This window comes from Glandiceps talaboti, chromosome 8, assembly GCF_964340395.1.
Source record: "Glandiceps talaboti chromosome 8, keGlaTala1.1, whole genome shotgun sequence".
NCBI classification, from domain to species: Eukaryota; Metazoa; Hemichordata; class Enteropneusta; family Spengelidae; genus Glandiceps; species Glandiceps talaboti.
The window spans coordinates 8,949,149-8,974,767 of NC_135556.1; the positions used below are offsets into that span (position 1 = coordinate 8,949,149).

At 33.9% G+C, this 25,619-nt stretch overlaps 1 protein-coding gene across 1 annotated transcript in view; it reads left to right on the forward strand.

Moving 5' to 3' along the window:
• Positions 1-25,619, forward strand: part of LOC144439136 (teneurin-3-like) — a 77,846-nt gene that overhangs the window by 7,080 nt on the left and 45,147 nt on the right. The window contains exons 4-5 of the mRNA XM_078128405.1: positions 19,863-20,283; positions 24,327-24,547. Coding sequence (XP_077984531.1) covers positions 19,863-20,283; positions 24,327-24,547 — 642 coding nt within the window. The remainder of the gene's footprint in view (positions 1-19,862; positions 20,284-24,326; positions 24,548-25,619) is intronic.

Genomic DNA, 25,619 nt, shown 5'->3' on the forward strand with positions numbered 1-25,619 from the left:
ACTCTTTTATTGATATATTCCATGAAATCAGTCAACTGTTTCCAATAATACATTCCATAAGTCAATAACAGTTCATATTCCAATAAGTCAATAACAATAATAACAGTTTATGTTCAAATAAGTTAATAACAGTTTATATTCAAATGAGTCAATAACAGTTTTAGTTGAAATAAGTCAATAAGGCCAGTTTATATTCCAATAAGTCAATAACAGTTCATATTCCAATAAGTCAATAACAATAACGACAGTTTATGTTCAAATAAGTCAATAACAGTTTATATTCAAATAAATCAATAAGGCCAGTTTATATTCCAATAAGTCAATAACAGTTTATAATCTAATACTAGTAGTCAATAACAGATATTTCAATAGGTCAATAACAGTTAATGACACTTTATATTCCAATGAGGCAATAACAGTTTATGTTCCAATAAATCAGTAACAGGTTGTCTTCCACTAAGCAATAACAGTTTATATTCTAATAAGTCAATAACAGGTTATATTCCAATACGTCAATAAAAGTTCATATATTCCATTAAATCAATAACAGTTCATATATTCCAATACGTCAATAACATTTTATATTCCAATAAGTCAATAACAGTTTATATTCCAATAAGTCAATAACAGTTTATATTCCAATAAGTCAATAACAGTTTATATTCCAATAAGTCAATAACAGTTTATATTCCAATAAGTCAATAACAGTTTATATTCCAATAAGTCAATAACAGTTTATATTCCAATACGTCAATAACATTTTATATTCCAATAAATCAGTTACAGGTTATATTCCAATAAGTCAATAAAAGTTTATATTCCAATAAGTCAATAACAGGTTATATTCCAATAAGTCAATAACATTTTATATTCCAATAAATCATTAACAGGTTATATTCCAATAAGTCAATAACAGTTTACATTCTAATAAGTCAATAACAGTTTATATTCCAATAAGTCAATAACAGTTTATATTCCAATAAGTCAATAACAGTTTATATTCCAATAAATCATTAACAGGTTATATTCCAATAAATCAATAACAGTTTATATTCCAATAAATCATGAACAGATTACATTTCAATAAGTCAATAACAGTTTATATTCCAATAAGTCAATAACAGTTTATATTCCAATAAATCATTAACAGGTTATATTCCAATAAATCAATAACAGTTTATATTCCAATAAATCATGAACAGATTATATTTCAGTAAGTCAATAACAGGTTATATTTCAATAAGTCAATAACAGTTTATATTCCAATAAATCGTTAACAGTTTATATTCCAATAAATCGTTAACAGGTTATATTCCAATAAATCATTAACAGGTTATATTTCAGTAAGTCAATAACAATTTATATTCCAATAAGCCAAGAACTGTTTATATTACAGTATTAAAAGTCAACAACATTTTATATTGCACTACATCTATAACAGTTGGCCGGTTTATCTTCCACAAGGTCAATAACAGTTGACATCGTTATGTTTCAAGAAGCCACTAACTGAATCCAGCAGGTTATGTAGTTAATTTAAACACAACGGACACACACTGTAATTGACAAGGCTAGGAACCTTGACCGTAACACAGGAGAGCTGGTGAATATTACGTATATTAACAATCTTTAATGGGTAAACTAAAACACAGCAGAGCTGGTGAATATTACATTTGTTAGCAATCTTTAATGGGTTAACTAAAACACAGCAGAGCTGGTGAATATTAATTACATTTATTAACAATATTTAATAGTTAAACTAATACATAGCAGAGCTGGTGAATATTACGTATATTAGCAATATTTAATACTTAAACTAAAACATAGCAGAGCTGGTGAATATTACATTTGTTAGCAATATTTAATAGTTACTCTAAAACCTAGCAGAGCTGGTGAATATTATATTTATTAACAATCTTTCAAACTTAAACTAAAACATCGCAAAGAATATTACATATTTTAGCAATATTTAACAGTTAAAATGTTACACAGCAGCACTGGTGAATATTAGTTATTTTAGCAATCATGAACAGTTTGACTATAGCACAGCAGAGCTGATAAATGGCTCCATCTTTAATATGAATCATCATAAGGAATATTAACATTAATATCTTGCATAGATAGTTTTCCTATTAGGAATTTTCTCGTTTTCCTTTCATGTTGAATACTGAAAACAGGAGATGGGCTGAACATCTGATAACGGACACATTAGGATACATAATATTAGCTGCCATTAGACTCTGTGAAGTCAATCTATAGACATATCTTCAGATTTTGAGTCTTTAAAGGATGTTATTTGTTGTCGTAAAAAGGTAATTTTCTTTAAAGGAAAATGATGGTCAATGAGATTTGGATATTGAGTTTTAAATTGTACACATGTATTGTACATGGACATGACTTGTCAGAATTTATTGTGAAGTTCAATGTAATTGTAGAGAGATTTCATCCAACCTTCATGCAAATTAGCAAATGAGTATGCAAATTAATAAAATATGCAAATTACTTAATTAAATATGCATAACACTCAAAACATCTGAATCAAAAGGCATAGAGTTTTGAAATTTCCTGCGTCGTGTGTTGAAAGTTATTAAAAATTAATATTTAACTACCTTGATGTCGTAATGAAAATGCAATTCATCTGTTCAGTGTCCTTTATGTATAAGTGTCATATTTGTTGAGTATTAGGTGTAGAACTTAGAGGAAACTGTGAGAGATGCCCCTCCATTTTTGGAGACAGGTAGACTGGTAGTTGGTTTACTGGAACAAATGAACTATTATTCGAAGTATACACATAAGGGAAGATTTCTGTCTGAGATTTGTAAAGCATAGTAAATGAGTTGCTGGAAGGAAGTCAGATGCAATCATGTTAATAAGTAAATAGGTGTTCTCTTCACAAATAAGTTTTGAGAATGACCGCAAGGCATCAGAATTTGTTGTATTAACGGGATAATGTCCTGAGGCAGTGTTTCATTTGAAGTGGTCACACAAATCTTAAATCATTAATATGCTAATTAAAGAATGCACCAATCACAAACCTTGGGCACTGGGAGTACTTTTACCTTTTACCCTGGCTTTGAAAAATTTAGTAATGTATTGAAATATGTAAGCAAGAATATGGCAAGGTAGTTCATATATTACGATCATATGCATCAAACTCCTGGACATTTTTGATAACCTTTCGATTTTCAAGCAGAAAATGTGAGAATTGTTTCAAAAGTTTACTGCAAAATGTAATAGCTTGAACTGGGCATTATGTAGAGATGAGCAATTCATTTGATAAAAAATACATATCAGGCTTCACAAGGGAGAGAGAGGCAGAGTGAGAGACGGACAGAGAGAGAGACACAGACACAAAGACACAGAGAGAAAGAGACAGGCAGACAGACAGAGAGAGAGAGCGACAGACAGACAGACAGAGAATTATGTGAAGACAACTACAAATTGTATTAATTAATGAATATTGAATAGGCTATAACAGGCTATATACTGTAAACCTGGAAATGTTCACGTAAGATTTAAAAAAATATATATTTCTGCATAATGCAATGTACCAGTATGGTTATAAGTGAAAATTAATCTTTGTGAACTACATGAAGACTGTAAAATCGCAAAATTTTCTAGTCGTGAAAATATGCAGGTTTACAGTATACCCTTGCAGGTCTCGTACCACATATATTGAAAACAAAGGTATACTTTTACATGATTTTGAAAACTACAAAATGTATGAACGTGGTGCTGAATTACTATAAAAAGTCTGTCGACCGATACTTATGTAACTATAAAAGAAACATTTTCAAGTAATTCATTGATAGATGTGAAAAGAATATTGAAAACAAGAATCAGAGTATGGAATCTTGAAGACAGTTTTGAACAGAATATTGAAAATAATTACTAGACTACGGAGCCGTATAAATTTGCGGTCATTCAGTCATTCGCTCATTGTAGTTTGAAGGTGACATTTTTAATCAAGCAAACCTGATTAGCAAATTTGGCAATGTATTGTGAAAACTCTTTGAGGCGGTTTTATTTGATTAGCAGAATGCCAATGGCTGACGTACTTTATATTATATTCATACTGAAATTAATAAAGATATGATTCAAATGAGGATGGAAAAGTCCCCAGGCCAATATGATCTCATGTTCGATCAGTAAGTAAGACAATATATATGGGTTGAGAAACCAGCCGATTGAAAGTTGCCGACAGCTTTTCATAAGGTAACAATATCATGTAGGGTCTATGCAATATGTACTTCTTGTAGACTTCTGTCATAATTTATTTGGAAAATGATAAAACACAAGAAAAAAAACAATATTTGTGATTTTGTACCGTTGATACTATCAGAAACCAAATATAAAAAAGATTATCAAACCTAGTCTAGCAGTATAAAATCTCAAGACCAAACCCTACATCATCATACAGTTTTCGCCCGTAGCTCACTATGGAAGACCAAAAATTGTTAATGTTGGATAAAATGATAAAAAGTGGGTTTTCTTATGCGTTGCTGCCTTAAGTATTAGGGGTCATTGAAACAATAAATTTTGGTGAGTTACGAGAAATTGTCTTGTGTCTGTGGCATCACATCAAGTTGCCAATATAGAGGGCATACTGTTCATATTAAACTCATGTACATGTATTTTGATTTATAGTGTACTGAATTATAAAGGCAAGTACAAGTGTTAAACGTATTCTTATACACAGGACTTTTCAGGAGTATTTCTGTACATGTCTAAAGTTTTCTGGGCATGATAATTTGATTTTGAAAGTGCCAGTACATTTGGTAAGACGGTGTTAAAAGATGGAGTCTCTAAATTATCATGCCTGTAGACAGACTGTGTTTACACATGACAAGGTTTTTTAAAGTGCTGTACAAGACAAGACAAGACAAGGCTGTACTGTAAAAAGAACAGGCATGGAGAATGACTGAATCAATTTTGAAATTAAGACTTAGTAGACCTTGACATTGATAGAACTGTGTAACTGCGTTTGTTTGTTTGTTTGTTTGTTTGTTTGTTTGTTTGTTTGTTTGTTTGTTTGTTTTAAATGCCAATGCTGTTCTGTAAAGAAAAAGCCTGGAGAATGACTGTATTTGTTTTGAAATGAAGACAAAAATTGATAAAACTGATGGCACAATGCGAGACCTCAACATTTAGTAAAACTGAATACTTTTAAGATAAAGACATTCTTGACCTTAAAATTGTTAAACAGAGTGACTGTATCCACACACACACACACACACACACACACACACACAAATCAGGAGAATGTACTTTTAAGTTTGATTGAATGGCAATTTTCCATTATTTTTCTTGCTGATGTTTCTGAAATAAGAGATGTGAGGATAAATCTGAAATGAAACTGTAGTATACATACATTGAACTGTTGTGTCCTTGTATCTGTCGATGTCAAATATTGACAAATGAAATCTAGATGAAAACAAGAGTATAAAGTTCTATGAAAAAAAAAATTCCCCTGAAAGTATTCCGCCATATATCATAACCTGGGTTTCCATTAGTAGATGTCGGTGACTTCGCTGTGTGCATCATATTCATTTACTTTGGGAGAGATTTCCCTTTAAACATGTATAACACACTGTGCACACTTTGTCTCAAGGGAAGATGCTCCCATGAGACTTACACCTTCCTGGTCTTTCAAAATGTCAAAGTCACTTGCAAATCCTGATGTATCAAGCTCTCTGTATTGCCACTATTGTTCTATTAGAACAAGATATAGGAAGAGTAGATGCCCTGAATTATTTATTTAGCAAGCAGTAGAACATAATGTGGTTAAATAATATCCACTTACATGCCTGTGTGATTTAAATGTGTATGAACTTAGTGGATATTTGAAAGTATGCTCTGATTGGTTACCACCATCACATGACACTGCATCATTTAGTTTGGATACATTGTTGCAATAATACATCCTATATTAGCACTGTAGCTATTATTTTGAATACACTGTTGTAATAATACATCTTACATTGACAATGTAATCATTATTTTGAATACACTGTTGCAATAATACCCTTACATTGAGAATGTAGTTGTTATTTTGGATACATTGTTGCAATAATACATCCTATATTGACAATGTAGGAGTTCTTTTGTTGTAGTAATAGATAGGATGGGCATTGACAGTGTGGATGTTATGGCTATTATTTTGAATACATTGTTGCAATAGTACATCTTACATTGACAATGTCAGTGTTATTTTGGATACATTAATTATTGTTGTAATAATAAAGGGGGGTTGGCATTGACAGTGGCTATTATGGCTATTATTTTGGCTACATTGTTGCAATGAATTGTGTCCCATGCTGACAGCATAGCTATTGTGAATATCAAAGTTATGTTGTTATCCATATTTTGCAATTTGAACTAAAATGATGTGTGCCTTTTTGTGGCGTTAAGTGTAATTGTTATCGTCATGGTGAATAGGTTCTAAGCGAAAGTAGAATCTATATCGGTGTCTGTCGCTGTCAAAAGAAACGGGTGCAATTGTGCCAAACAGGAAAGAACTACAATTTAATTGAGATGGAGTCAAAGCATAGATTGACTGTATGCGTCACATATTGTACGTGCATGTCGGCAGAAAGCATAGCAACACAAAGAATGCTACATTACCGACTGCTACGAACCTACAAATCAACCTGATTAGGGATATTCAATACTGTTGTTGCCATGGCTACAGAGCACTCTCAGGAAGTGTAACAGATATAAGACATCTGCTAACTGGATTGTACCATGCTCACTACCAGTGTAGTGAAATGATAAAGGGGATAACTTTTTTTTTACAATATTGGTTTAGTTTAGATAATAACAATTCACTCGTCATTTCAGCTGTACTGTTTATTGTGAGAAAAAACAGAGGCATCATGAAGCTAAGGTTCATCATTGCAGAGCAATCATTTCCTCACAACATTCTTTAACAAAAAATAGTGATTTTTTTCGAATGGAAATTCATATTGTGAAACTTGTACCAACCCAAATTTGTCCGATTTATTTGCATGTCTGGTCCATGGACCTTGATTTATTCCTTGAGAACTATTTCCATGGTCCTCACCAGAAATGTTCTTTCTGTACCATTCAAAGTTTGTGTATATATTTTTCTTCTCTGGTGGAAAAAATTCAAGTCAATTCAATCTGTTTTGGTAAAACATAGTACTGAATTTATTTTTTGTTCCAAACTCAATTTTGAAAAATTTTACCTGAAATTTTCCACAGATTTGAGGTAAAATTTTCAAATATTTGTCTGGAACAAAAGTTAAATTCAATACTGAATATTGATTTTGTTAAAACTTTTTGGTGCATCACAAAATACATCTTGTAGTCAGACTCTGCTTCCATTTTTCATTAGCAACACTTTCATAGTATTAATATTACGACAAAAAGTCTTGATTTTGTTCCCTTATTTGGTGCATCACAACCAAAAACATTCAGCCAGCTTCAGCTCTCCTATTTGGACAAACCGACAAAGTACAGAAGAGAGACAAAATTGTCTTTCATTTTGGGTGTACTTTATTTAAGATCTTAATTTAGAAAAAAAAATCATGGATCAATGAATTAAATCGGCCAAACTTATTTCAAAATGGTGACTGTTTAATTTAGAAAAAAAGGTCATTGATGAATGACTTAAATTTTGTCTAAAATGACCCTGTCTGCCAAACTTATTTCAAAATAGCATCCCTTCAAATTAATTTGACCAAAGTTACTTGATTTTCTGTAACTTTTTTGTTCATCTTAACGCTAGCTATGATTAAAGTGACACGGTCTGTAACTAACCTCCCATTTTTGACGAAAGTCAATATACAAAACCAACAGTGTAGTGTACACTTTAATTTAAAAAACTTTGAGTCATCGGTATATGCTAAAGATTTTTAAACATTCCAGAAAAAAGCAGCAACAGTACATTATTCTTTTCAAATTTATTGGTAACTAAAATATTATGTTGCAATGTCACTTTTGAGGGCACCACCAGTTTTTTACCTGATTTGTCATGTTTTAGAAGTTGAAACACAATTAGTGTAGTTCATTATGAAACAAAGGTGATAAAAGGTCACATTGCTCCGAGGGTGCACAGCGAGGACATTTATGTCAAAGGTCATAAGTTACAGACTCAGCTCTTTTAAAAATAATCCATGCTACAAATTCTAGTCAACATTTTGATCTAAAAAGTTACTCATCCTCAAATGGATCTTTTTGTAATCAATTCGTCGTATTTTATACTTTGTGAATACTTTCCTGCAAAATTGTTGTTCAGCAAAAAAAAACAACTTGACATTTAAAAAATATTTTTAGTGCATCTCGGTTTTATTTTAGATCCAAATTCTAAAAGTGATATCAGTTTATGGATTTGTATAAATTTTTTGTCAAAAGAGAGAAAAAAGTAACCCCATCTGCGAAAGACCTTCTGATAATGGAATAATGGAGTATCCACTTCTTCCTGCTTTCAACTAGAAGTGTTCCAAGATCTTGTAAGAACAGGCTGATGGAGTATGATTCTCAATTAAGGCTCATCATAGCCAAGCTTTTATGGTGGATATGTTTGTGGTTTACGAAAAAAATGAGAAAACTATGTTAGCGTACGAAAATGATGAGAAAATAATGTTAGCGTGAAAGAACATGAAATCTACTATGTCAATCTTTCATCATCCATAAAGAGTGAGAAATGGCAACAGTCAGAATCCTCCGTAGGCTAACCATTGTAGAAAATCAAACTCCTTGTAAGTAGTCTTGCCCCCTCCATATATACAGCATTACTAAGTTACATCAAAAATCACTCCATCTCATCTAAGGTATCGGATTCTGTCATGTCATTTACCATCATTCTATTACCAAGCTTAAAAGCCATCCCATTTCTTTCAATGTAATAAGTGACTAGTAGAATAATTTTCTACAAGCACAAAGACAGATTTTCACTTCTCCCATCTCACCCCCAACTTAGATTCCTTAGCAGTGTAAATGGATTTGACTATAGGTTAACCTAAATATGACTTGTCGTGGCACGTTGCATTGTATTCTAAAAAAATCACTTCTTATATTTCTAAACTACTCTAAAATATAACACGTTCCGCAGTTAATGTGATAATGATTTCTCCGTCTCCTGGAGAGCTTTGCATGTGTTCAATACAGCATGATATGGAAATCAAAGTGACAAAATTCTTTTGTGTGTGAGTTAAATTTCACTGGAGTCTATACAATATACTTAATTCTACGGCAGGTCCGAGCTTAAATGGAAGTGAGAGACGACTGCTACCGAAAGGTGCATGTCGCGGCAAATGTCGCATCTCACAACAAAGTGAAGATGATTTCGAGCCCAACTTTTTAGTCCAAACCACTTCCGGAAATTTCTATGTGCCAAGTTCAACATCAGGTAAGAGAGAACAAAGTTGCACACAGCTGTTCCTCAAGAAAGAGTAACGTGGCAGTGGATTCTTTGGTAAATTATTCAGATTTTAGTGAAGGATAGTGCGAGGCAGTCACTAGATGTGATATTCTGTATCGCAACGTCGTATATGTTTGGCAAATCACATGTTTCTGAGATGTATATGTATAAAGAAGGATGTATACCATTTTGACTTCAAGAAAATCACCAGTCTTCTATGTTGTTTTATGAACAGTTTGATGGTCATGAAAATATTGATAAATTTGGGACAAATCCTTGACTTTTAGTTTCTTTTCTATTTGTTTGCATGCTGATAATTCTTGAATTTGTTTTTGATTTTTTTTGAAAGAGGGTACATTCAAGTTTTCTTCTCCATCCCTCTTTACATCAATTTTTAGACTGTACTTATAGCGGTTCTGTACTAAAGCAGCTGGAATGTATATTTACTCAGGAGTATTCATCTTTGGGGATCCCATCAGCCAAAAAAAAATGGATTTTTAGACCACACTGCATATTTAGGAAAATTCATTCACTTTTTGTCAATTTGTAGTGATTAATTGGAAATTGCAAATTCTCGTCAGTGTTATCTCAGTTAATGACAACACATGAGAATTCATCAGAAGATTAATACTCAAAACGTGTTAATTCCGCTCAAGGCTACCTGATATTAGTCAAATCTTATGACCTACAAGTTCAAAGGTCATTGGCAGACAGGTCAAGGTTTGCAGTCTTGTTACCATGGTGACTTCACATTTCATTTACTTCACTCTTCCACTGCTTAGCAATTAATGTACAAGTTACTGTTCTTGTGCAGTCTGTATAATGGTGCTTTTTGCTATTATTCTATTGAAGAACGTAAATGTATTAAACATTTGGAATTAGATTCTTGTACGCATGACGAACTTTGCAATTTTTTCTCAGAAATGGGATTACTAATACATCGTTATTGGAAAGACTTAAGTCTCTAACCCGGCGACTTCTTAATCAATGTCTATTTACTACAGGTATAATTGTAACTACACTTATCAGACTTGAATCTGTCGAAATATATACCGAATTGTGTTATTCGATTCATCAGAGAAAAATGCCCCTGTGATACATTGGCCATTGTATTTCATTTGAAATGCCTTGCATTGCATTGCATTGCATTGCACAGGAATTGCCATGTATTTTGTTGTAAATGACCATATTGCATTCGAATTGCCTTGTATTATTATATTTGAAAATAATACATTGGAAATACCTTATCTTTCATTTGAAATGCCATAATTCATTGGAAATACCTCTCGCATTTCATTTGAAATGGCCATATTACATTGGAAATACCACTTGTATTTCATTTTAAATGGCCATATTACATTGGAAATACCTCTCGCATTTCATTTGAAATGGCCATATTACATTGGAAATACCACTTGTATTTCATTTTAAATGGCCATATTACATTGGAAATACCTCTCGCATTTCATTTGAAATGGCCATATTACATTGGAAATACCACTTGTATTTCATTGGAATGGCCATAATGCATTGGAAATACCTCATTTCATTTGAAATGGCCATATTGCATTGAAAATACCTCTTGTATTACATTTGAAATGGCCATATTGCATTGGAAATACCTCTTGTATTACATTTGAAATGGCCATATTACATTGAAAATACCTCTTGTATTACATTTGAAATGGCCATATTACATTGAAAATACCTCTTGTATTACATTTGAAATGGCCATATTGCATTGGAAAATGCCTCTTGTATTTCATTTGAAATGGCCATATTACATTGAAAATACCTCTTGTATTACATTTGAAATGGCCATATTGCATTGGAAATACCACTTGTATTTCATTGGAATGGCCATAATGCATTGGAAATACCTCATTTCATTTTAAATGGCCATATTGCATTGAAAATACCTCTTGTATTACATTTGAAATGGCCATATTGCATTGGAAATACCTCTTGTATTACATTTGAAATGGCCATATTACATTGGAAATACCACTTGTATTTCATTGGAATGGCCATAATGCATTGGAAATACCTCATTTCATTTTAAATGGCCATATTGCATTGAAAATACCTCTTGTATTACATTTGAAATGGCCATATTGCATTGGAAATACCTCTTGTATTACATTTGAAATGGCCATATTACATTGAAAATACCTCTTGTATTACATTTGAAATGGCCATATTACATTGAAAATACCTCTTGTATTACATTTGAAATGGCCATATTGCATTGGAAAATGCCTCTTGTATTTCATTTGAATGGCCATATTGCATTGGAAATACCTTATATTTCATTTTAAATGGCCATATTACATTGGATATGTCTTGCATTTCATCTGAAATCACCATTTATATTGCACTTCAGATACTATTTATACATTTTCATAGCAAATCCCTTGTGTTTTATTTAACAGTTTTGTTTCCAATTTGAAAATAAAATTGTCCTAATAGTATTTGAAATATCCTGTATTATACTTGAGATAATATGTATTTCATTGTAATATCTCATTCCATACCCATAATATGTATTTTATTGTAATATCTCATTTCGTACCCATAATATGTATTTTATTGTAATATCTCATTTCGTACTAGATATGATTCTTGTTAACGGATATCATCTGACTGTAATTGACCATTGGAAATGGTTTTGTGGCTTGCTCTCTAAGATTAACATAGGTTCACTTATCCTGTATAAAATCTCTCTTTACAGCGTTATCAGATAGTTTTACCAGCTGAAGTCTGCCATAAGCTGTAGTAGTACTACTACACAGCTTGGTACAATTATCAGAAAATGTGAAATTTTTTAACGCTTTTGCACTCATGTGACATTTCTATAAGAATGAATGTTCATGAACTGTTTGGTTCAAAGTTAGATACGTACATTTCTATTCATAGCAGTCAAATTCAGGATTTATTTCTGAAAAAAATTTTTGACTCTGTGAGTAGAAATGTTCATCTGTAACTATGAAATTAAGTAGGAATTTTGGTGATGAAATTAGTACCTATACATAATGCATATATGCATTCTGACAATCTGTCCTGCCAGTAAATGCTATGAACCGTGAAATAAAGATATGGTCAGTGTAAAAAGTATGTTAATACATGTACCAAGGGTTAACATGATAGAACTATAAAGCGTTGATAGCAATAAGCAGTGTGGATGCAGAATTCTAATGTAGAAAATGTCGTGGGTGATTGGATATGAAGCCCAGAAAAGTGCATGAACTCTTTTTTTTCTTCTTTTTTTTCCACTCGGGTCGTGATGCAACTGCATTAAATGATAGCAACGTGGGCAGCACAACATATGGGAGACAATGTCATTAATGAAAAACCAGTCAGAGGCAGAATTGTCACAATCAATGATTAGGCATAGTTATTGATAGCTTCAACGTTCCATACAAAGTGTCACTTTGGAGAGAATAGTTGAAGAATGATGCAGATAAATATCAGGGCATTTGAATTCAGTAGGCTTCACTGCAGGTAAAAAAAACCACACAGGTACAAGTATATGGTTACAATAACAATTGGCACTCCAAATTAGAATTGTAAATCATCGTGTTCGGTCCATTCACTGTAAATTTGGTAATTTCTTTGAGAGCTGTGATTTGAATTAGTTACTATGCTATGACATTGTTTAAAGTGAATTCAGATGTGTTCATTCTGATAACGACTTTGACATTTTTTGGAGCAATTTTCTGTTTATGTATTTGGGTCAAAGCAAATACTAGTAATTTAGACATTTTCTCAAAACCACCCCCATTTGATTGCTTTAATGTTTCCTAATTATTAAATATACAGTTCTGCAGGTAAATAGATCATTATATATTCGTTTTTTTGGTCAATTTAATTTTTTTTTTTACTTCAAGGAAATCTGTCTAATTGCATCAATATTTTGAGATATTCTCTGAGAATTGACCACTAGGAGAGTTCATCTTTCGGTTACATCTGCAAAATTTTATTTTCTGATTAATTTGGAGATAAAATTGACATTTTGATTCTGAGAAGGGAATCAATTTGATTTCATTGATAAAGAGTAAGCAAGGTACCTGGCTGAAGGTGCATACATTTAGATTTTTTGTCGTAAATTGAGTACAAAAGGCAGCTGTAAAGTCTTACATAGTTTCACCTTTTTCTGTAGTGATTGATTTTTTTTTTTTTAATTTCGTGGCAATTTTACAAATTGCTGTTTTCTATTCTTTAGGGTTCACATCAGGTCAGTATTGATTTTTTTTCAGCTTCATCTCCAAAAAAACGTTAGATTTCCCACAAGATTCTTTAGCAAATCGCTGGGTCAACCATCGGGTCATTTTTATATCCCAGAAGTAAACCATAGAGAGCTGTAAACAGTTTATTCTGAAACAATCAAAGGGTGTGAATGTTCATAATTTTATACTTTAGAGCTGGGTCAACCATCGGGTCATTTTACGTCCCAGGGAAGCAATTTAGTATGACTTCTAGAGAGTTATTGACTGTTTATCCAGTAGAATCAGACAGTCTAAATGATAAAAATTCTAGACTGTGTAGACAAGTCAACAATCAGATCATCTCTTGTCCCAGTAAGGTGATTTAGAATAACCCGTAGAGAGCTATAAAACAGTTTATCCAACAATGATCAGAAAGTCCAAGTGATGGTGCCAAGCCCTGCAGAGCTGCCAGGCCAACCATAAGGTCATTTTATGCCCCAATAAGGCAATTAGTAGTGACCCCAAGAGAGCTATTAACAGGTTATCCTAGAACAATCGTTAAGCTGTAAAGTGTTTATCCCAGGAACGATCACAGAGTCCAAATGATGTGTGAACGTTTTGATATTCTAAGTGTATTTCCAGTGGTCAGTAATGGCCTCTAAAGGTCAACAGAAGAATCCCAGCAGTTATATTCATGGCTGTACTATCAGTGACATTTGGCGTGCACCGTTCAAGTGGTCTGTGATAAAAACCTCACTGTGCAGTTGAAATAGTCTATACACTGAGAATTACTTCTTGTGATTGAAAACATCATATTTTGGACAAATAGTTGGTTTAACTAGAAAGTTATTAATCCATGATTGGATTTTAATGTTACTTTAATAGTCCATAGTTTAACAAACTTGTAATACTAGACCTAGTCATTTGTATATGTTTCATTGCATCCTAATTAAAGTCATGAAATTAGACCCCTGTACAATTTGAAAGAGATTGATAAAACATAGCAAATATTTATTTAGCTACAGTGCATATGGGTATATACGTATGTACATACATACGTACGTACGTACGTACGTACATACATACATACATACATACATACATACATACATACACACGTACGTACGTACCTACATACATACATACATACATACATACATACATACATACATACATACATACACAGACAGACAGACAGACAGACAGACAGACAGACATACATACATACATACATACATATAGACAGACAGACATACATACATACATACATACACACACACACACACACACACACACACACACACACACACACACACACACACACACACACACACATCCCCACTGTCAGCATCAACAAACACCACATGCTATATCCACATAATGTAACAGCAATACAAAGCTTTTACGATACTATCTTTCATCCATAATCTTGGTTCTCATTTCATTTTATTCCTGTCATTTATACATGAAGGCCTGTCTGTCTTTTTGAACACAGTCTGGCTAGGATGCATGGCGAGGGTTGGATCCCAGAGGATGCATTATACCCCAAAATTTGATCCGTATACTATTAATAAATAAATCAACCATACCACTCAATGAGGGATGTTTTGTAATCTTTATTCTATGCAAAGTCACCAACTTTGTGTTTTATTCATCAGCCATGGATACAGTCACAACGACGTATCTATAGTTTATTACACTTAACAACTAAATACCCGGCAGGGTCTAAGCGATGTTTGGTTTTTTCTTCTTTTCGTGCCAATTGCCTACGGACATGTTGGGGTCTGACAAATATCAAATATGAATTGTTAATAAACATGGAAGGTCAGGCACTCATGGAGAGAACCTGTTAACCGATGCAGTGTCTGATAATCTAAGAGTGAAAATGTTGAATAGATGCTGAGTGCCTGATAATCTCAAAGAACTGCTAATAGACTCAGAATGGTTTATACTCTTAGAGTGTACTGTGAACAGACTCAGAATGTCTGTTAATTTCAAGCTCAAAAAACTGGTAACAGACATTGAATGTCTGATAATGTTAGAGACAAACTACTAACACACACTGTCTGATAATCTCGGAGAGAAACTGCTAACAGACACTGAATGTGTTATAATCTCAGAATGAAATTACCTACACACTGAATATCTGATAATCCCAGAGAAACTACTAACATTGAATGTCTGATAATCTCAGAGCGAAACTGCTAACACACTGAATGTCTGATAATCTCAGAGAAACTACTAACACACACTGAATGTCTGATAATCTCAGAGAAACTACTAACACACACTGTCTGATAATCTCAGAGAGAAACTACGAACACACTGAATGATTATCTCAGAGAAACTACTAACACACTGAATGTCTGATTATCTCAGAGAGAAACTACTAACAGACATTGAATGTCTGATAATCTCAGAATGAAACTACTAAGGGGCGTCATCGAAATCAAAAGCATCGTAATTACGCGTCGCTACGAGTAAAGACTAGTAACTACTAGTAGCTACGATGTACTACGAGAAACGGGAAATAATGAGGTGTTCAGGTTCATGAATAACTGACAATAGATAATAAGTTTACATTTCTTTGTTTCCCTTAACGATGTCGTCTTTACGCGTAGATACACGTAATTTTTTATCGCCAACACACAATAGATAGTGATTCTCACCTTCCATGTTTCCAATGATGACATCGTCTTCTATCGTAGTTGATCGTAGTTTGTCATAATTTTCGATCGTCAAAGAAAACCACGTACTCAGCCAGTAATGTGCTGATGAAACTAGTACTGCACATGTTTTTATGAGTGCAAGTTCATGGGCGATATTCATTAAAAAAAACCAATAAGATATGCACGAAATCAAAGTTTCAATATTCAGTACAAACTAACAGTACAACTTACAAGCTCACGCTTGGCGCGCCATGGTAGGGCCAAGAAATGCTGTTGAATTTCCGGGTTGCGGAAGTGCAGTTTTGACTTTTATATCATCGAATAACGGGATTTGTTTTATATATTCTAAAACAACAACTAATTTTTTATGTTTCTCAGTACAGTAACATTCCTAAATGATGGGGTTGAGTTGAGAAATCGCAATGTTCGGCAACACGTGGCGTGATGCATGATGTCAGTAGATATATAAACATAGAGACGCAAGTGATGAACGTATTCAATTATTCGTAGCCCGAAATTTCGTTATATAAATGACGTTTTTCCTCAAAATTTTGAAGAAACAAAACGTTTTTAGGTGACTTCTAAATCAATCAAATCAAACGATATATTAATGCGAGACAAGCTTTAGTTTTTAATTTGTTTTTGTGGACAATGTTCGATTTCGACTGACGAATCCTGCGACTAGAATCTAACACGATCAATGCACCGTTCAGCAGCCAGACGAAAATGGTCGACATGTTTGTTGACCAGCCGAGAAGTGCATAAGGAACTTGTGAGGCAGTCCGAATAAATAGATGTAAAATCCGACGTTTCGAATAAAAATTCTTCTTCAAGGTATTTTTAGGCAAGACATATTAGGTAAACATCTGAATATATCTGAAACACTTAGTTGACTTACTAGCCGACTGTACGAATGCCATAGAACTTAGAAGGCATCGAATGAATAACATTGAAAAAAGTAAGTGTGAAACTGATTTGCGCACAGGAAAGAAAATCTTTTTGTTTCGTTATTTTTTTCACGATGAAGACTACGCGTAAATGGTCGTAGTTTGGGCTCATGAATAACGGACAATAGGTGTTTACTTTTTATTGTCTACAACCTAAAGTACATGAATATGCGTTGAGACTTATGAATATTCACCGTAGTACATCGTAACTACTAGTAGTTACTAGTCTTTACTTGTAGCGACGCGTAATTACGATGCTTTTGATTTCGATGTCGTCCCTAACACACAATGTCTGATAATCTCATGGTAACAAACACTGAATGTCTGATAATCTCAGAGAGAAACTACTCACACACTGAATGTCTGATAATCTCGGAGAGAAACTGGTAACAGACACTGAATGTCTGATAATCTCAGTAAAATTGTAGCAGACACTGAATGTCTGATAATTTCAGCAAACAGACACCCAATATCGGGTGCTAGGTGATCCAATCAACTACACTTGAACTAGAACAGTACCAAGCATTAGAGGGTTAAATCTCCTGTAGAGAAACTTTACCTTGGTCTAGGAGTGCAAACTACCTGACATACAAATTTATCAAGCGCTAGGGGGTGAAATCATGATGAGTTGAACTTACCAAGTGCTAGGGAGTTAAATCATACAACAGTGCTGAGCACATATCATGATTAAAAATTTGACAACCCACGTGTTTGTAATACCAAGGGCTGAATAAATCTTCGCTGCCAACATGAGATGGCCTTTTGTGTTTTTAAATAGGACAGATTCAACCAGAGTATATTGTCCTTTTACAATTCACAGAATTAAATTTTTTAAAAAAGCAAAAAATAAAACACATAGTAAGGTGTGCAACTCATATTAGTGTGTACAAATAACATTTTTGGAAGCAAATCGTAAATTTTTTCACTGATGTCTCATGAACATCATCAGGGGTATAGTACACACGTCTGACGTCACTCGTACATCTCGTTGAGACACGTTAAACATGTTCAAGTGATACAGCTGGGATCTAGATGTTTGCATCCCAATTTAGGTTAAAATACAACAAATGAGTGAACGTTGTATAAACTGAAATCCCTATATACAACAAGGTGAGAAAAAAAAATGTGATTGTATCGGGATCTAAATTTGATGGCCGAGTTCTCTATTATTTTGAATTAGCCAAGGAATGAGAAACCAGCTGAGATGCAAATTAACACGATGCCAAACATTACAAAATAATTGAGATAAATTTGTCTATTGATTTGACATGGTTGAGGTCAAGTACATCAAATCTGTGTACTTTTTATACCACCCTAATAAATTACCTAAACCTTTCCGTAACATAGTTTCATTATTGTGTACACACACACACAGAGCTTCATCCCACTTCAATCAATTGATTCAAATTTAGTGAATGGTACACCAGGCAGGTCAATTAGTTTCCAGACTTTTGTAATAACATGATTGACGAGACTCTGCCTTTGACCAAACGCAGACAGTCATGTATATATATACCGCCGCTTTGATCAATGAGAGATGTACAACGTACCAGCAATGAGATGATTTCATTCCGGCAACAGACAACTGTGCTGAATTATATCCCTGGGATTAGCGAAATCCAACATCGTTCAACTTACAGAACATTGACCAAAGCGTAGACAGTGTGTACCGCCGTTTGATCAATGAGAGGTGTACGAGGTACCAGCAGCAGTGAGATGATTTCATTCCAGCAACAGACAACGATACGATATCCATGGGATTAGTGAAATCCGTGTCGTTCAAGTTACTGAATCAGTGCATTGTACACAGGCTGATCTAAATAATACCCCTTATAAGCCATATATCACTGGAAGGTGTCACATTTGAGAAACACTAATTCTATGCAAACACAGACCTATCAAATTAGCCAATATGTAAGTAGATTGATTCTCAGCCTCTGGACTAAAGATTATATAAATCAAAATGTCAAGATTCACCCCATGTAACTACCACCATGGTAATAAAGCCTACCAAGGCAGGAATTCGTAAAATCTCTAATTTCATCACCGTAATGATATTGGTAATTAACAGAATGGCAGGTGCTAACCCGTGTGGTGTTGTGTATTTTGTCAAATTGCATCATTTGACACATCTGCGGATTTTCACTTCGGCGAAGTTGCCATGGTTACATGACCATTTTGTAATTATTTTGTGTGGTGTAGTATGCTGACCCCATTTCTTTGTATTAACACATGTCTGCACCACTATTTAGAGAGATTTATACAGTTTAAGGTTGATCAAATCCATTTTGTATTTCCCTTTTGTTAGCATTGCCCACTTTTGAATAAGAAAATCAGATTGACAAAAGCTTGTAGTGGATTTTGTCAGTTTGTATTGAGGTATATATATCATGTATTGGTATTCAGTACGTGTATATCTTTGATTGAATCAGTTCTGGATGTATCAGGTATATAGTACTGTGTCGTGTACGAGTACAAATGGACACTGGAAATTGCATTTCTGTTGAGGTGGTCTCAGTCTCCTGTTTTATATATATATACATGCCAACATGAGGTTTGTGTTCATTTTGTTACTACTAGACTGTGAAAGTGACTTTTATATGTCAAAATAGTCGTATTTTACAGTAATTTTTTCATTTTTTTTTATGTTGTTTTTCAGCTACCACACCTGTCAATGGCAGTGCACTAAGCAATACAAGTACATTACCAAGTACAAGTAAAACGTTGAATTGCTCGATACCAATCCGACCAGCGACAGTGTCTAGTCGTTCATCAGCCGGCACCAGTTCTTTGCCTCGGTTTGATCCACCACCTCCACCACTACCCGAGAGGAACCCATCACTTTATAACACATCAGTAATCTCAGAGGTTGAACAGGCTGCGGCATCGCTTCCGCCAATTTTACCACCTCCAGCACCAGTTCTGGGAGCGTCTGCACCATCACCACCAACACCACCAACACCACAGGCGTTACCTGACACCCCTACTGATACAATGGGTTTGCCCCAAACAGAGCAGAGACCCTACCAAAGCATTCAATCGTTACAAGGAGGACGTAGCAGTATGCAGAAAGAAGACAGGTATGTTTTCATGAATTTCACACGCAACAAATGTAGTCCTTTATATCGCTGTCAATTATGATTGTGTCAATTAATGTAGTCACTTTGTATAAATTATGACATCAGAAGAAATGAATGGCTGAATTTGATGATATAAACTGATGACTAATACAGAAGCTCAAGTTCATAAAAGTTGATACACAACATATGAGTTACTACTGAGTTGATATTATAGTTGAGAAATATTAAAATGAACAAAAAAGGGTACTGCCATAATTTTCTGTAGTTTGCTCACAGATCCCGTACATTTAATATAAGTGTAGATATGAAAACTTCAGCCTACACGTAAAATGAAAATATTGTAGCGACCAAGCTAATTTTGAAATGTTTTATTAAAGTTTGGAAAAGAAATTTTCTTTTAGTTTTTTTTTTTTTGCACAGGTTGTAGAACTCTTGTAACAGCAAATGGAAAATCTTGAAAACTTTTTGAAGTTTATTTTGACCACAATTTAATTTTACCTATGAAACAGAAACTCTGTCTGTTCATTTTAAAAAGAGTGTTTTGTAATTTAAAAGTGGGAAATACTAAGTGAGAACATTAAATTAAATAATCTTTAAGTTAATAGTTTAGAGGAGAGAGAAAAAATGTTGAGGTATGTACCTTGTTTATTTAAGATTTGTCTGATAAATTCAAGATATACAAGTTTACGTCTGTAAATGTTCGTCTTAGGAGAACTGTTGTTACAGCCATCATCTGTTATTATTGGATTACTAGCATTACTCTAATAGGACTTTGGATCATCATGACAAGATTTTTGACAAATTTGATGCACGTCAACTTTGCATGCAAAAAAAAAAATGAATTATGTTCCATGGTTAGATGCGATATTGAAGTAGATAACTGGACATTTTTAACAGACTATATCCATGCTATTATGGTTGCCGTAGAAATAAGGTTCAACCGCACTGAATTCACTCTGATGTTCAGTATTTATTGTTGAGTATGATATAACTTAATTATTACCTTAAAGGTTCATCCCTGGAGTTTTACAGTTTAATGTTTCTGTCGTTTTCATTAACTCGTGTCAATTTAACATAATTAAATGTGTCAAGCCTGAAGGGCTAACATGTTAAAAAGCAATTAACGGAGAATAAACCTAATTTGACTTTAAGGTGAAGCAGTGGCTGTTCCAATTGTGTTAAATACAGTCAGCCCCACAATGTTGTCTTTGTGTTTGTAGCGGTCAATACAATTGCGGATTTCTTTAGAGTTATTTTTTTGAAGTTTTCCACAAGAGCGGTCACATGTATTGTATGAATGGGTGGGGGCTTAGGAGCGCCGACCAAATCAACGTCAATAAGGCCGGCTCCCCATTATTTGTGAAAGTGTATGAAGCGTACAGAGATGGAAGACCACTCAGGGAAAACCTTAATTAAGCTGTTTTGACTCTTTGGCTGGCCTTACAACCCGCTGTAGACAGACGATCCAATAAAAACAACTGACTGACAAAGCTTAGTAGAGGGAAATAAAGAAAGTTGATTTCCATAGCAGATTATAGGAGGAGATATTGATTCCCAGTTTTAGAGTGACTTTTCACGATTTGATCTGCATCTGTCCTTGCTGTGTTGTTGGCACAACAATATGTTGTGATGTGTGTCTACTGACGAGGACACCCACAAGGTATAATCAAATCACTGTCCTTAGTCATAAAATTTATACAAGTGCACTCAAGTCCGCGGAAATCGAGTTTTGATGGCTGAGACATAAAAATTGTCACTTTCAGTTCAGGAAAGACTGTGTATGTCAAATTTAGATCGCCCATCTATGAAAATTGTCACTTTTATTTAGAATTCACTATACAGTGCGGAAATTGAGTTTTGACATACCCATAAAAATTATCACTTTTACATTGAGTTCAGAAAATTCTGCTAAATCAAATTTAGATTTCCTACCTATAGTGACTTTATCTAACTTTCAGTTTTTGAATCAGTGAGGTCTGCTAAAATTAAGTTTGAAATTTGTTCACCAATGAAAATTTGAACTTTAATCATCAGTTCAAAAAAGTGTGCCAACACTATGGTAGCTAAAATCAAATAAGTTTAAAATTCACACCATGTGCCTATACCAAAGTAGGGTTTGCTAAAAATCAAATTTGGATGCCCTAATGTTTGAGAATTGTACCCTGTAGCAATACCAGACTAAAGTCTGCTAACATCAAATTTGGATGTCCTTACGTTTCAAAATTGTGCCCACAGTAATGTCTGCTAAAATCAAATTTAAGTATCCTTACATTTGAGAATAATACCCTGCAACACTAAAGTCTGGTAACGCCATCAAATTTGGATGTCCGTAGGTTTTGAGAATTGTACCCTGTAGCAGTACCACACTATTCAAGTTCTGCTAAAATGTGATGTGGGTGTATATATACCAAAACAACTTTTGACTCTAAATTTCACCACAGGAAAAGACTACCTTCAATCTACTTTAGATTTTCAACCTATAAAAATAAATTGACTTCAGTAAAGTTATCTAAAATCAAATATGGATGTCCTTAGGTTTGAAAATCATGTCATGTACTGTAGTGTATTTTTTACAATGCTGAGGTCTGCCAAAATCAAATTTGGAAGTATACCCATAAATATTGTCAAAAAGTCAGATGTAAGCTAGGTTGTGATTTATCTTTCTCATCTTATGTGTTGGCATGATACATTAAGGAATCATCATGGTACTCTGGTAATTGGAGGCTTTTAGTCAAAATTACACACCATCTCTCTTTAACCAAATGTGGCCATTTATCCTGTGTTCTGTGCAGAATTTTTTTTTTACAAATATCTAATTTAACATCTCCTTTGCTCTGCAGCTTGATATTATAACAAAGTTATTTCAACTCTAGCTTTGCATTGCTGCGTTGTCTCGTGTATCAGGCCTTGAAACACACAAATACCTGATTTGCATAGCTGTATGAGGTTTTGATGCACCGCTACTTTTTGTTAAAATTTGTTGAAGCAGTGATGTAGATAAGTTTCGTGCCAGGTGGAAATTTTCCAATCAGTCGGCAGGACATTCCTGTGTGTCACATTATGAAAATAAGGTAAAACATGGCAGGTTCCTACCTGTTTTTGACACCTAGTACTTCTTATCTACACTGCTGGCAGCTATTCAGCCTAGTATTAATGGATTTATGGAAGGGAAATTGTAACATTATTGAGAAGTCGGCATTTTAAGCTCAATTCGTTGTTTAAAAGATCAACTGTACCATGGCAAGCAAACAAAACATGGCAACTGAGAACAATGCAATTTGGAATGTAGACAAAACATTTCACAAAGGTATAAAAGCATACTTCTAAGGGAGTGCTATTTGTTTCTCTCTCAAGTTTCTACTACACACCGCATACAGATTTCATTTGTGTACATGCTGTGATTTCTTCGTCAGCTTTCACAAGAAGCACCCCATACTCTACCCCTCCTTCCAGTTCATACCACAACTTGCATTGCATCATGCATATGAGAGGAATTTGGGCCATATAACAAGATACTCGTAATTTCTCATCAATCACAAGTGAGAAAATTTGAGGCCATATAACAAAATGCCGTCAGAAATCTATTATCTCAAATTTAGAAAACTTTAGGCCATATAACAAAACTCTAAGAATTCTTGTCTATCTAAACTTAGAGAACTTTGGGTTATACAGAGAAACACTGAGAAATCTCTTCGATCAATTAAGGGAACTTTAAAGAACAAAACACTGACAATTCTCTTCTATCTCAAATTAGAGAACTTTGGGCAATGTAACAAAAGGCTGTCACTTTTCTCTTCCATCTCATAAATTTGGCAAGCGGGCATTACTCACTAATTTCTATTGTTTCAAATAATGGGCTGTCAAAGCTTAGTAGAGGGGTTTGACTAACTATAATAATTGTAGAAAATTAATCATTGACAATGAAGACAAGTACTGTCGTAGATAAGCCTTTCACTTCACACTGTGTGCTAATTTTCCATTGCTGTTAACCTCCATGGCTTAACTCTCATCCTCTGCCATCTGCCTCTCACTTCTCTTCACAGACATCACTTTGACTATCCCAATGCAATGGCCACAACTGTGCAACTTCCACCATTTACCAGAGCACTCCACAACGATTTCAGACCCAGTGCCAAAGTACAGTTGGCCAAGCAACAGAAGAAGAAAGAAACAACACTGGGGAAAGTATGTCATTGGAAATGTCTAGCTGTGCTGTTTATGTTTGTCACCCTCATACTGGCAACGGCAGTGGCGTACTTTATAGGTGAGTCCGTTCTATATGAAATATTGCTTTAAAGGTACCCAGTCTGGAATTTTGAAGGTTTTCTTGGTAATTTCTGCATAATTGTGATAGCTAGTGACTGGAATCTATAAATAAGTGATTCTGAAATCAGAGCCACTAATATAGTTCTGAACTGTCGTCAATATGTAGAAATAATTTGATGATGTAATATTTTAGAGTAAAAAAATTACACCAAAGATGTAATATTTTAGAGTAGCAAAATTACATCAAAGATGTAATATTTTATAGTAGCAAAATTACATCAATGATGTAATATTTTAGAGTAAAAAAAATAACATCAATGATGTTATATTTTAGAGGAACAAAATTACATCAAAGATGAACATTACATCAATGATGTAATTCCTGAGAGGAAAAAAATTACATGTCTAACAAGTTTACATTTTGTCTAAATGACAGTTCTTAGTTACGACAGTCAGTTTTTCCTGATTAAGAGTGCTGTAGCAACTAGTGCAAATTACTGAATTTTACAAATAAAAAGCTCATCAATTACCAAGACAATCTGTTAAAATTCTGGACTGTTCCCCTTTAACATATTAATCTGATACTAACAAAATAGATGAAATGAGTAGAGAGCCTCACTATCACTAATCAAGTTCACCATTGGCAACATTTGCAATCAGTTTACTTGTGCTATGCGCCAGAAATCGGAAACACCATACAACAACATACTTGTCAGATAAATTACATTGGATTCCACCTCCATTTTAATCAAAAACACACACACTCTGTAACTGAATCAGTCTTACAATTGATTGTATTGAATTGTAAAGCTTAGAGAAAAATCGGTAGCTTTCAAGGTAGAGTGCGCCTCCGGGACCAATTTCGCTGAAAATTAAACTTTTCCAAGTCTCACTAATCTTTGATATATAAAAGCTTGTTCCTGGTCCTTTTGATATAGTAAAATAAATCTGAGGGTTCACAATCTTGTTTTCAAATGAATTTTGTACTTTCCCATAGAGTTAACACAACATTTGGCGGCCATATTGGATTCTTGATTTGGACGTCATTTTGACCTCTTGCTCAAAAATTT